The sequence below is a fragment of the Daldinia caldariorum genome, assembly GCF_022478825.1.
Source record: "Daldinia caldariorum strain CBS 122874 unplaced genomic scaffold F4812scaffold_4, whole genome shotgun sequence".
Classification (NCBI taxonomy): domain Eukaryota; kingdom Fungi; phylum Ascomycota; class Sordariomycetes; order Xylariales; family Hypoxylaceae; genus Daldinia; species Daldinia caldariorum.
The window spans coordinates 364,449-378,296 of NW_025953040.1; the positions used below are offsets into that span (position 1 = coordinate 364,449).

Consider the following 13,848-nt stretch of genomic DNA (forward strand, 5'->3'; position numbering starts at 1 on the left):
CTCAACGCGCCCCTAGCCAAAAAAACGCGTCTCCATTTCGCGTGTTAATTAATTCAGTTTCCCAAATTAAATCTTTCAATCTTCAACCCCTCGATCTCTACTCCACGGCATGACCCCGAGTTCAACCATCACGATACCCTGAAGAAAGTAAAATAAATTAAATTAAAATAAATCAGGACGTATATACCTGGTGTCCAAAATGGATCGCCAATCCGTTTACTCAGTTTCCGTCTTCCAGTCCAACTCGGGACCAAACGAAGATAGCCGGCTGCATATACAGGAACAGCTCGTAACATTTATCCTCGAGTTCAGACACGACAATATCTTCATCTACCGAGATCAATTAAGGGAAAACGCATTATTAAAGAAGTACTATTGCGATGTCAACGTTACCGATTTAATCAAGTATAATGAAGAGCTTGCGCACCGACTAGTGACGGAGCCCGCTGAAATTATACCTCTTGTATGCTATATATAATATACTCACTCTACTTCCAACACAATAGTATATATACCTAATATATATATTTACTAACAGCATAACCATAGTTCGAACTAGCCCTCAAGAAATGCACACACCGAATCATCTTCCCCCATGATCCGAAAGCTGTCATACCTGAACACCAACTACTCCTCCACTCCAACGCAGAAGATGTCTCGATCCGGAATCTGGATTCCGAGACCATTGCTAGACTCGTCAGAGTACCTGGTATCGTCATCGGCGCCTCTGTCATGTCTTCTAAAGCCACACAGCTACATATCCAATGCCGAAGTTGTCTACACACGCAGGTAGTCCCTGTCTTAGGTGGATTTACTGGTGTAACACTTCCGCGCACATGCGGTCGTCAGAGACCTCCCAATGACCCCTCCGAGAAATGTCCTCTCGATCCTTACTTTGTTACTCACGAGAAGTCCAAGTTTGTCGATCAGCAGATTATCAAGCTCCAAGAAGCACCGGACCAGGTACCCGTGGGAGAGCTTCCGCGACATGTTCTCATCTCCGCAGACCGGTATCTTACAAACAGAGTTGTTCCCGGATCGAGATGTACAATCATGGGAATTTTCTCCATTTACCAAAATAAGGCTTCTAAGAACTCATCAACTGGCGGCGCCGTCGCTATACGAACACCTTACCTCAGAGCCGTGGGCATCCAGACTGACGTAGATGCCACAGCAAAAGGTCACTCGATCTTCTCCGAGGAAGAAGAGCAGGAATTTATGGAACTCAGCCGAAGACCTGACCTCTACAATATCATGGCTGACTGTATCGCCCCGTCGATTTATGGTAACCGAGATATTAAGAAGGCCATACTTTGCCTGCTGCTGGGAGGATCGAAGAAGATCTTACCAGATGGCATGAAGCTAAGAGGTGATATAAACGTGCTCCTCCTCGGTGACCCGGGTACGGCGAAGTCGCAACTGTTGAAATTCGTCGAGAAAGCCGCCCCTATATCTATTTACACCTCCGGAAAGGGTTCCTCGGCTGCTGGTTTAACAGCTTCCGTGCAGAGAGACCATTCTACACGAGAATTTTACCTCGAAGGTGGTGCAATGGTGTTAGCGGATGGTGGTGTGGTATGTATCGATGAATTCGACAAGATGCGAGACGAGGATCGTGTTGCGATCCACGAAGCTATGGAACAACAGACCATCTCAATTGCCAAGGCAGGCATAACAACAATCCTAAACGCACGAACCTCCGTCCTCGCGGCGGCTAACCCTATCTTTGGCCGTTACGACGATATGAAGACACCAGGCGAGAACATCGATTTTCAGACCACCATTCTGTCCCGTTTTGACATGATCTTCATTGTCAAGGACGATCATAGCAGGGATAAAGATGAGCGCATTGCCAAGCACGTCATGGGTATTCACATGGGTGGCCGTGGTCTTGAGGAGCAAGTCGAGGGTGAAGTACCAGTTGAGAAGATGAGGCGGTACATCAGCTACTGCAAATCGTGAGTAGTATCCATTCTTAATTATGTTAATAACTAAATACTAACTCATGTCTAGACGCTGCGCACCCCGCCTCTCCCCCGAAGCCGCCGAGAAGCTATCCTCGCACTTCGTCTCCATCCGAAAACAAGTCCACGCCTCCGAGCTCGAAGCCAACGCGCGCTCCAGCATCCCCATCACCGTGCGACAACTCGAAGCCATCGTGCGCATCACGGAGGCCCTCGCGAAGCTGACCCTCTCCCCCGTGGCCACCGAGCAGCACGTCGACGAAGCCATCCGGCTCTTCCTCTGCTCGACCATGGACGCCGTCACCCAGGGGACTGCGAACCAGGGCGGCCGCGAGCTGAACGAGGAGGTCGCGCGCGTCGAGCAGGAGCTTCGTCGCCGCTTGCCTATCGGGTGGAGCACCAGCCTGGCGACCCTGCGCCGCGAGATGGTCGAGGGCAAGGGCTTCAGCGAGCAGAGTCTTAACCGCGCGCTGATGCTCCTGCAGAGACGGGATACCATTATGTTCCGGAACCAGGGCGCGCAGGTATATCGGAACGGTGCTTAAGAGTACCTACCTAGGTGCCTACTTAGGGTAGACGAGGTGATGTGGCCTATGTGATGTGATTCATGATGTGGAAGGGAGCTTGCTTGCTTCATTCGGCTCGGCGTTCAGGTTATGCTCGATCAACACACAGATAAACAAACAAACGAGGGGTACCTACCTGACATACGTGGGTTTAGGTACGATTCCGAGATGCTATTTACTTTGGGTACGTACGAGTATGCCATGGTAGATGAAGCTAGGCTAGGTAGTTATAGTAATTATGAACGACGTCAATGTTGAATAAAAGCAAAATTACTTGCTACGCCTAATGCCAGACAGAGAAATATTGGATATAGTCATGCCCATTGTAGATACAGCCCCAAGTACAAAGGACCTATATATCTACTTCAATCGCGAGAGGTACCCAAATCAGACAAAATGTTGCTTCATCCCACCCGCCCGCCTAATACAGGACCCTAGGTCGTCGGTACCTACCTACCTACCTACAAGAAACCTATAAATATGAAATCTCATCCCCTTCTCGCCGTCATCATCATCCATCACCATCATCCAACGCTCTCAGTTCAAGCTCACACTCACACTCACAAATAAGCAATCGTATTATCCACCCTAACCGTGCCCACGACGCCAAGCGGGGCCTCTGCGCCCGAAACCGCGGGGCCGCGCGCGACGATCTCGCCGGCGTAGCTCTCGTCCGTGATCTTGTGGCCGTCGGCGTCGCGGAACAGGACCTCGACGGAGCTGACGGGGGGGCCGAAGTGCACGCCGGAGCCGTCGCCCAGGACGCGGTAGTCGTGGAACTGGGTCTGGCAGACGGCGCCGGCGACGCGGGCCGCGGACAGGGCGTAGATGACGCGGGCGCCGGTGAACACGCGCAGGTCCGAGAGGGTGCGCTCCGAGAGGCGCGGGGCGCCGGTGCCGGCGGGCTCGGCGACGTATAGCAGGCGGAGCTTGCCGGGCTTGGGGGTCGGGGTCAGGGAGGAGCCGATCTGCGGGTAGAGGGAATCGTTGTACGAGGCGAGGAAGGAGGCCGCGGGCATGACGCCGTCAAGGACGAGGCTGCGCGTCTGGACCCAATGCGAGACACGCGTGAGGAGCGAGGCGCCGACTCTGCTCTTGGTTTCTTCGTGGATCTTTTTGAGAGTTTCGGGGGTCGCGACAACGATGGTGGGTGCGACGCCGGTGGTGGCTAGGACCAAGTCGGAGTTTATACCGGCGACGGAGTTGAAAGCCACGGAGGCGTTGGAGTAGAGAGCTGCGAGGGTTAGGACCAGAGGGAAGGACGCCGATAAGGACGCCGCGGATAGGAAGAGGTCGGCAGGCGAGAAGCGTTCCTTCTGAGGGATTCCCGTGAGCTGGGCCGAAATAGCGGACACGATGTTTCCTTGGGTGAATCGAACCATCTCCTCAAGAGTGCCCGGCTTAGACTGCCAAAAGATGACAATGTCCTGGATCTCAGCCTTCGGGTCGGCGGGGGGTAATTCGGTACCAGCTGTGACGGGGTTGTCGTTCAGAATATCTTGCCAAGTAGAAACGTTGACGCTGCCGCCCATGCCCTTAGGGACCTCGTTCCAGTCGAGATGCTTGTTACCTTCGTCAACGACCCAGATGAGTTGACGAAGGCCCGGGTAACTAGAAACGGCGTTGTCGAACGGGAAAGCACCCGGAGCGGTTACAACGGTGTCCGCGCCGGACCTTTGAAGCATCGAGATAACCGCATCCTCCGGCTGATCAAATGGCAACAAAATGGCAGTCAAATTGTAAAAGCTGCAGGCGAACAAGGTGGCGATAAATTCGACAGAGTTGGGGAGATAGATGGCCACCTTCTTTCCGCCTTGAGAAGCAATATGCTTTCCAACGAGGTTGATCTGGCGCGTAATATCGTCTAGATTAAGTTGTTAGTACCATCGTAATTTACTTCCACGGTCAAAAAGGATTCTCATACTTATATCGTGCTCTATAACCTTCTCACTTCCCAAGACTGTTAAGATGCGGCCCTTTGCCTTCGAGCTACCTTCATCGGATGGGCCGGATACAGCTCTGCGCCAGATATCTCTCAAGTCTCCGTCTCGACCCTGGGCCCATTTCGAAGCGCCGGCATCTTTAACATTTAATCCAGTGTTGAGAGGTAAACCGTGAGGCGCTGAGTTTCCGCGGTAGACAGGCGATTCTCCTTCATTTCGGACTGGCGAGCTTGACGCTTGACGAGCGAGAAGCATAGGATGGATCTCAGGGTCAACTCGGTTCACGATGGAGTATGTTATGATTAACACCAAGGCCGTAACAATTAGCGTAGAGTAGCTATTCCATTGTGTCAAGAGCGAACTCAGTCCCTCGTCGAACTGGGTCAAGAGGCTGCCAACACTCATGTTGGTGGTTAAGAGGTGGGTGTGTTAACTTCTATATTAGGTACCTGTTATTGCTAATATCGGGGTTACTTTTGGATCTGGATCTGGATCGGGTAGGTATGTTTCCCCTCAAAAGGACAAATGGATTCCAGCTATGTCGTAGCCATCAAACAAACTATGGACCGATCGGTATCGTAGAAAGGAAAGAGGGAGTAGACGTGGTGGAAAAGTTGGATTTCTTTCTAGATTGAATCCGTCCGTTGGTCCTTCATAGGTTAGGTTAGGTAGTTGACCCCGATGAGGTGAGATGGTTTGGTGGGGAACTCGGAGCTTCAAAGTTAAAGGAACTTGTTGTCAGCCCTGTGACGTAGCAACCTAGCGTCCGCGCCTTAAAAAAGGTATATGTATGATGTACTATGTACCAATGTACTTTGGTCCGTGCACAATAGCTCCCTTGAATCTTAGCGCTAAATCTGGGATGCGAATCCGATAAGGCACGATGACTAAGGGGATGTAACAGTACATTCAAGAAGTTGTTTTTCGCAAGTGCCTTGACAACCGATTCGTCCCCCCAAAGAAAACAAAGCAGAATCATTCCATCAGACGAAAGCTCGACGACGAAGGCCTGCTCTCGCAGCGCCACTAAAATTATACATACTAACCTTAGGCACTGATTAACAAGCTCTAACATAATAGGTAACAGCAGCAAATAAATGTCATTCAATTGACTCAGCTATCGGTTCAGTTAATTCTTTCTCTCCTTTCTTTTCTTCTTAGTAGGACTCAACATTCTCGTATCGGTGTTGTTTCAAAACGGCGACCTACACGCGCATTCTCGATAGAACGTCCACTGAATCGTTTCTGTGTCCTCGACTTCGAGGCACCAGACTATTCGTTAGCGATTATGTCTCTGTCGATGGCAAAGACGATAGTCACCCCTAAGAAATCAACACCTGCTACGCCACCGCCCACAGACAGTCCAGGCACATGGCGACATCCGCGCCTAGAGGAAATTACCCAGCGACAGGAAGCCACTACCTTCTCAGACAAGAACATCAAGCGCATTGCTGTGAATATCATCGTCCTCATAACGTTGATCATCCTGCATTCTCTGGCGGCGCGAGCGTTACCATCTAAGAAATCCTTTCCTTACGCGTACGCCTCCATATCCCAGTTTAACCGCTTCAGCAATACTAATTCGGGCAGTGTCTGGAGTTACGCGCGATACGCATACTGGGCAGTTCTTGCCATACCCCTCTTCAATATCGGCACGAATCTCCTGCCTCTAATCAGACCCAAAGATGATCTATCTGACATCCCCTTAACCCCTGGCCAACGACAACTGCTGGGTCTGCCACCGAGTTCCGCACCTCCTACGCCAGGCTCTGCGTATAGCACGCCGCCCCGCTACTCCCGAACTCCCTCTATCTCCGGGTCTACTGGCAGTAAGCGTAGCTTCTCCAGCCCCACTCGCAGCCCTGCCTCCAACTACGGTAGCCTCAGCGGAGGAAACGGGAATGTCAATCTTGCCGGATTAGGGTCTCCTCAGAGTCCGCTGCTCCAGAAGGCCATGAACGGTGCGCGCCGCTCGTCGATAAGCTCGCTAGGATCGTCTGGAATGTTGGGTGCCAGCACGGGATTCTCTTCCAGCGCGGGATTCTCTTCTTCTTTCTATGGCGGAGTACCCGATAGCCCCAGCCCCAGCCCCGTGGCAGGAAAGAGAAACACTGTCGGGTTGAGCAGCAAGTGGATGTACGAGAGGGCACAAACCCGCAAGAATACAACAAGCAATGCATGGTTATATAACTAGGCTAAGGGATAAGCAATGTAAGATTCAATGCAAGATGCCAACCTTTGCTACGCCTACGGACCCTGTGCGCGCGAAATCAAGTATAAATTACAAGATAGACGCGATTAATGCTACCCGAATCGTGTAATTAGCAAGTTAGGTTTTTATAGGAGCCACTAAGGTTTGTCACGGTGGAATAAGCCTCAACACGTATGTCCGTTGACAGGTGGTTATCATAACTTAAGTACCTTAAGAAGTTTAGTAGGTAATCATGGCCTTTCTAATAAAAATATCTAATAAAAATACATATATGTGTGTTCCAAGGTTGTCTTGTTCATCAAATTAGAATATAGGGCCAAGATGTCAATTTTAATAATCAGTTGAAATGAACCATTAACGTACCTAATCAGACTTACTGCAGCTTCCCAGAGTTGAAAGTCCTTTTGGAACCCGACTACCTAACTCGCGGTAGAAACCTTATCAGAGAATGCTCCTTCCTTACATGTTTGTAAAATCTAGGTACCTACCTATGTACCTAACCTAACTCCAACATATTCTCAGGCAGTTGCCGCGGAACGTAACTACAAACTCTTCTACAAACTTAGAAGGCAATCACTCTTTACCGGAAAATACAAACAAGGCAACCACAATAGGTGTTACGTTATTACATTAAGAATCCACCTAACTTTTAAAATCCAGGCAACCAACTTGCAAACCTACAACTTCTTCATCAACAATTCCACCAACAACATTTTTCTTCTCTTCTCTTCTTATCAATCAACACATAAATGCCACCTCAGGTTTATACAACGTTCAACACGTCAATAACAACTTGTTATAAAGTAAAGTCGACGATTATCAACTATGGGGTACCCTGAGGCTTCCAATTTGCTGGAAGCCGTGTACGTCATAGTAAACTCCAAACCTATACCAGTCAATACCTACTCTCAAGACTTGACAGCCCAGACCGTGGTCCTCATCTTCGACCGGCGGGGTATCAACTATAAACTAAACTTATGCAACAATATAACTAATATTGGTAAGACTCATATACGCTCCCCGCCTGAACACCACTAAACAAGACGACGTAGCTCTGAACTGAAAACACTACGGATCGACAACTATCATATATTGCCTATAAAGACCTGGATAACTTATTCTATCTATCCACAACCAACCTTGTCAACAAGCAGCACCTATATAAATGCATATCTCAGAAAGGGTAGCTGTCGTCGTTTGAAGGGATACTGTTCGGCACACCAGATTAAGTGTTTTCTTATCCACAACACAGTTCACCTAAAGGCTGAGGTCTGTCGAAAGTGCCAAGTAAGTAATTCCGCTACTCGTCAATCTTTTACTTTTCTTTTCGAGTCATTGTATTAATATTTATCATAGGGATACGGCGACGAGGTGAAGAAAATAGGTGGGAAAAGATCAACGCAAGACAATCCAACCATGATTATCACATCGCCGTGCGGATAGGGTCCGACAGTAAAACATGTAACCTTCACGGGCATATCGACTTTGTTTGTGAGGGGAACGATATACGAAGAAATATTGACCGAACCATGAAGACCGCTGAACGAGGTATTATAGGCGGCACCAGCCCTCAACTATTAGTTTCAGGACCCCACAATCCGAGTTGGCCCAGAGCGAAAACACCATCGCCGCGGCCACCATACATGGTCAAAAAGGGTTCAATTCTAGACTTGCAAAACAACGCTAGATCCGCTGCCTCGAACGGATCAAATAGGAAACGTTAATCACACAGGAAGTCACTCTTTCACGGATGACCCCGAAATACCATACGACACATCTCATTGCCCTTATGAGTACAAGGAGGAATACCTTTTTTGATTTGACGTTATGTTCCAACAGAAACAGCATTGAACCAGTCAGTTCTGAGATGCCAAATTAATCCATTACACAGCCTAGCATCTAGCCAGGTGGATTGGCCTGGCTGTTCGAAGCCCTGAAAATCGGGGAAGAATACCTATACCACACTCCAGATACAGTTGTTTAAAACTCGTATGCTGGGAATTACCAGTCTTGTTGAGACTAAATTAGGGGCTCAGCCAAGGGTGACCTATGCAATCGGGTACCTAGTTATTATGGCAGCAATGCCCTGGACCCAGCAGTAAGTTGTTCCATTCTTAATATTTTTTACTTCTCCTCAATAGTATTAACCTATGTATAGGAAAATATATATTAGCGAAGGCAGAGCGCTTCAAGAGTCAACCTCAATTAGTGTAAGCATGATAAAAGCTTGCCACCCAGTGTGTATAAGGCGCCTGTTAGGGCGTGGGTCACGTGCTCGCGTCACGGGCTGCGGCTGAGGCCGCTAGGGCCATGCCCCACCCACAATTGGGACTACCCGTTTTCCATCCCACAATTCGTAGATCCTTTCCTTTCTAGAGTAAGCTCCATAAAAAAGTATATAGGACCTGCCGGTCTTTGGACGACAAATTCACAAAACTAGCAGAAGAAGTCCACGGATTGCACGAACAATCTACCGGCTTACAAAAGTCTATAGCAAAGCTCAAGAACAAAATCGACAAGCTTATCAGGACGACTGAACTTGTTAAAGCAGCTCAGCCAAAATCTGAGCCAAAACCCCGAGAGGAAAAAAGACGGCTCTTCAAACGCATAGGTTAAGATGGATGAAGCAACGTCCTCGTTGCTTCTTTGCGAAAGGGGATGTTGTCAGGCAACAAGATAGTTATCGCTTATCAGGCTTATCAATTGTGTCAATAGTAATCTTATCAAAGACTAGTCAAAATAAAGGAAATCCTAATCTCAGTCAGACATCTCAGATAGTTTGAACAATACAACAATAAGATCAAGAATCATCAGACCAAGTCCCAACAATTAGTAGCTCCACAGAAAGTTACACAATACAGACCAAAAATCAACCAATCACTGTTTTACTATTTCATTACGTTTCTGTTATATTTCCTTAGTCATTAATACGATATCGTATTCCTTGGCAAAGTATTGCCAATCCAACAGCGCCATTGCTAGTCTGCAATTACGGCGTCGTTTTTGTTCGACAAGGCTTTATTGAAAGAGGAGGAGAGAATAGCCGACAACAAATTTTTTTATGTCAATTTGATTTGAGCGACTGGCGCAAGACCATGGGTTGGACGCTTCGCTTGTAGTTGCAAATCTGACAAAGGTGCCAACCGTATGCGGGACTAAGCTTGACACCAGATTATCGTTCAGTTAAGAAATCGCTGGATGATCTATACTCCTTTGACCAAAATTGCCAATGGGACGCGGGCAAATGCCCAGCTCTTCGGGTGATTCCCTAGAGTCAACTCCTAGGATTACCTACGTAAAGCACAGGGCATCCATTCAATACCGGCTTTCTTTCCAACGCCTATAATATTATTAGGAATGCCGATGTAGCAGCGCGTGAGACAACCTTTAGACTATGTCCTTCCGACAGAAATGGTCGAATTCAAGACAGCCATATACAGGGGATGAGGTCCTGCTATCCTGGTCTGAGGTTTAGACGAGGGAGCTCATCTTCTGCTGTTGGATTGACATTATCTGCAAAACCTTTGTCTTCGAAGATGTCCGCAAACTCTGTGATCATCGCTGGCAATTTCTTGAAGACTTCGGGATTATTTGGATGGTCATGTATCGTCACGCTGATGGGGTGCTTGCGCGATTTGTCACATGATATCTTACCATGGCCCTTCGGTAAGAGCTGCAGGATTCGAACCTGCTGCGTGGAACCGGTTTCCCATCGCGGCAGACGAAGGAATGACACACGTCGACGCTACCGGCTTTCGGGGGGGTGTTAACTCAGTCCTTCCTAGCATAGTTTAGTTTAGAGGAAACTTGAGGAAAACACCAATGATACAGCGAGTGGTGACACATGCGGAGACTTTGCGACATTTAGGTCGTTGACATACTAAACAAACCGCCGGGAGACATAAGAAGATCTAACAGATCTTCCTTTTCAAAAACCAAGCTCGTTATAATCAAACTACTGTCTACCATCCAGGTACCTACATAGCATTACATAGTATAATCTAGATACCCACGCAACGCCACAGACAGCTAGAAGATAAATCAACACAATTGAAAAGATGCTCAAAGATAGTCATATGGCGCTGAAAGCCTTAAGGGACAAACTAGACCAATTAAGCACAGTATCGAAGATCGCAAACAACAAATTGGATTAATTTAACACAACATTAGAAATTGCAAGCGCTAAGAAAGAAGTTAAGGAAGAAATTAAAAAAGAACTGAAAATCCGAAGAAGAGGAAAAAGGGTTTCGGTAATTGCTATCGATTAAGTAATAACGAGGATGTTGATCCTATTTTTCGTCGAAAGGGTCCTCATATGTGAGGAGACAAAGCACGAAGGAGTTGCGAATAAGTGACGATGACGAAGTTCGATTATGATTTAGCCAGGTAGCTTTAGTAGAGAAGTACAATAGTTCTTCGTTAAGAAATACCTACAACACCAAGTTCATGATCATCATGACAAAGACTCTTCTTACATTAGATAACGTACCTTGAGCATATAAAGATACTCTTGTTGAAAAGGGGGAAAAAACATTTACGAGCAAGAACGGTAGGTATTTGCGGGATTACATGTGGTATGCTGGGAGACATAATAGCCCCCGAATTTACTTTTATTATGCGTGCATGGATGAATGTCAAACACATTGCGGGATATTATATTCTTAAATCGTATTTTTCTCACGGTAATATACCGAAGCCATTGCCTGTGTCATTATTTCTATTGACTCATTCATATCGCACCGTCATACGTGCCGGTTTATGAAATATACGCTATTTACCGATGCCACCACCACTACCACCCAGAATCTAGGTAGATACATATGCGTATGCCTGACTCCGTATACCCCAGTGGTCATAATGCTCTCTTCTCTTTCATTCAGAATGCTCGCTATGTCCAACTGTTGGAAAATCTTTTTATAAGAAACATCCCTCCCTTCCCCTTTTTTAGGTAGTTAAGGGATGGGGGAGTTGGGTTTAATCTTTTCAGTCGTAGCTTCATTTCCGCCATCGTTTCCAGAACTTCCACCCGGGCGCCGCGTTGCCGGCGCCTGTCTCCCGCTTGGTAGCGACCTGGTCGCGGCCCTGTATCCTCCAAAAGAATATCGGAATCCCCGATAGGACGAATGTGACGACGATGAGCGTCTTCAGGGGCTGCGCGAATACCGCGCGGCTGAGCAGGAACAAGCTCACGCAGCAGAATATAATGGGGGTCGTGATCCACGTCTTATACGGCCTCTCCAGCTGCGGCTCCTTCACCCTGAGGATGATCAATCCTAGGACGGTGAGGAAATAGAACGAATACCCTGCCACCCCGTAAAACGTAACGAGTTCCCCGAACTCGCCGACGATAACATATATAGCCGTTAACACGCCGTTCAGCGCTAATGCGTACAGCGGCGTAAAGAAAAGACCCGTCTCTTCGTCGCCGATCATATTGTGTAGTCGTTTCGAAAACCAATTCCTCGTCCTCATAGTTGTCATGCCCGGCTCGCGGGAACCAATACCCACGCGGCTAATGACAGCTGGAACATAACCTTCTTTGGCAGCGGCATAAACAAGCCGGCTGCTGGTAAACGTAGATGAATTAAGAGCGCCAAAACAAGACGCGCTGACAATCAGAGCAAAAATAAGCGCGCCCACGGGACCGAATACTTTGTTGCCGAACAGAACGGCAACAGTGTTAGTGGAGTTGAGAGCATCGAGAGGTAAAACGAGGAAATATGAGAAGTTGGCAAGGAGATAGCAAATAATGACAAGAGGCATCGCCGTATGGATGACACGCGGGAGGTCCCTTGAAGGGTTTCGAAACTCGCCCACTACATAGTTCGTCTACATTCTGATAGTTAGCTATACTGGGGCTGCCAAGGATATGCTCATCTCTGAGGTGAAAAGCTTACATTGTCCCAACCATCATAAGCCCACAGCCCGGCGTATAGGGCTACAGCCCAATGGGTCGCGTCTGTGCTCGTACCATCAAACCATGCGTGATTCTTCCAGTCCACATTAGCCTTGCCGGAAGTGGAGAACCCGGTCAGGGCGACCACGATGCCGCAAATAGTAACGCCAATTAGGGCGATGAATTTCAGGAACATGAGCGCATCGTTCACGCGGGTCCCCAGTTTCGTCGATACGCAGTTCAAAAACGTCACAATAAACAATCCGACAAGGCCCACGCTCTTGTTGATCCAGGGGTTTATCGTTTCCGCTTCGGCCCCGACCGCGGCGCGCACGAGGTACTCACCCATGATAATTGCGATGATAGCGGCGCTACCGGGCTTGAGGACAAGGACCGCCACCCACGTGAAAAGGAAGCCGGCCAATTCGCCCATAATCTTGGATAAATAAGCTTGCGCGCCTCCGTTGAGAGGAATCGCGCCTCCTAACTCTGCATAACTGGCTGCGCCCGTCCAGGCGAGGACGCCAGATATCGCCCATACTACCAGCGACGCTCCAGGCGAGCCGACATTTACGTTGACCTGGCTGGGGGACGAAAAGATACCCGAACCAATTACTAGCCCTACGATTAAACCTAGCCCGTTCAAGTACGTTAACGTTTTGTGTTTCTCTAGCGAAGGCCCGCCCAGCCCGCCGTGGCGCTGGGCAGCCGAACTCGGTGCGCCTAAAGGGGCATAGCCGGGAGCGGTAGACGAGGAGAGCGGGAAGAGATTCGCGGCATAGTCGAAGTTGGAGGTGATGGAGTACGTTCTTCCACGAGCGGAACGGCTCGCAGGGTTGTTGTAATCTAACGGGTCGTCTTGCTCGAGCGAGAGCTTCCGCGAGGAGGATATCGACGCTCTGGAGTCTGTTTCCGAGTAGGTATCGGGACCGCGACTGGACGATGCTAGGGAGGCGAGTTCGAGGGAATCCCGAGCGGTGGTGTGGAAGGCGGAGGAATGTTGAGCTGGCATCGCAGCTAAGTTGGGGTAGAATATAGTGAATTAAGTTGTTTTTCTATTTCCTTTGTCTTCGAAGAGGAATCATGGTCGGTTATAAGTGATGGGCGTAGTACACTATGGAATTAATTCGTGGCGTTCAAGAGCTTGTGATGTCAGACTCTCTCTCTCTCAAATAGCCAAGAATAATCCGTATAATTAATGCTTTGAGTCGTGTAGGTACAATAAAGTATCTAATGTATTAAGATTCGAATTAAGTGAATAGCAATG

General features: G+C 48.4%; 4 protein-coding genes across 4 annotated transcripts; 2 read left to right on the forward strand and 2 right to left on the reverse strand.

The window, feature by feature from the left end:
- Positions 1-65: 65 nt before the first annotated feature.
- Positions 66-3,045, forward strand: F4812DRAFT_420011 (MCM-domain-containing protein). The gene is made up of 3 exons (XM_047933403.1): positions 66-463; positions 550-1,958; positions 2,014-3,045. The coding sequence occupies exons 1-3, from the start codon at positions 200-202 to the stop codon at positions 2,507-2,509; spliced, it is 2,169 nt and encodes a 722-aa protein (XP_047792016.1). The 5' UTR covers positions 66-199; the 3' UTR covers positions 2,510-3,045.
- A 4-nt stretch (positions 3,046-3,049) lies between these two features.
- Positions 3,050-5,007, reverse strand: F4812DRAFT_300570 (uncharacterized protein). The gene is made up of 2 exons (XM_047931217.1): positions 4,455-5,007; positions 3,050-4,394 (listed from the first exon to the last, which is right to left on the reverse strand). The coding sequence occupies exons 1-2, from the start codon at positions 4,876-4,878 to the stop codon at positions 3,091-3,093; spliced, it is 1,728 nt and encodes a 575-aa protein (XP_047792017.1). The 5' UTR covers positions 4,879-5,007; the 3' UTR covers positions 3,050-3,090.
- Positions 5,008-5,431: 424 nt separating this feature from the next.
- Positions 5,432-6,951, forward strand: F4812DRAFT_420014 (NPCC-domain-containing protein). Its single transcript, XM_047933404.1, has 2 exons — positions 5,432-6,012; positions 6,064-6,951. The coding sequence occupies exons 1-2, from the start codon at positions 5,762-5,764 to the stop codon at positions 6,665-6,667; spliced, it is 855 nt and encodes a 284-aa protein (XP_047792018.1). The 5' UTR covers positions 5,432-5,761; the 3' UTR covers positions 6,668-6,951.
- A 4,612-nt stretch (positions 6,952-11,563) lies between these two features.
- On the reverse strand, positions 11,564-13,747 carry F4812DRAFT_300597 (amino acid permease-domain-containing protein). The gene is made up of 2 exons (XM_047931218.1): positions 12,583-13,747; positions 11,564-12,514 (listed from the first exon to the last, which is right to left on the reverse strand). The coding sequence occupies exons 1-2, from the start codon at positions 13,591-13,593 to the stop codon at positions 11,681-11,683; spliced, it is 1,845 nt and encodes a 614-aa protein (XP_047792019.1). The 5' UTR covers positions 13,594-13,747; the 3' UTR covers positions 11,564-11,680.
- Between the last annotated feature and the right edge of the window lie 101 nt (positions 13,748-13,848).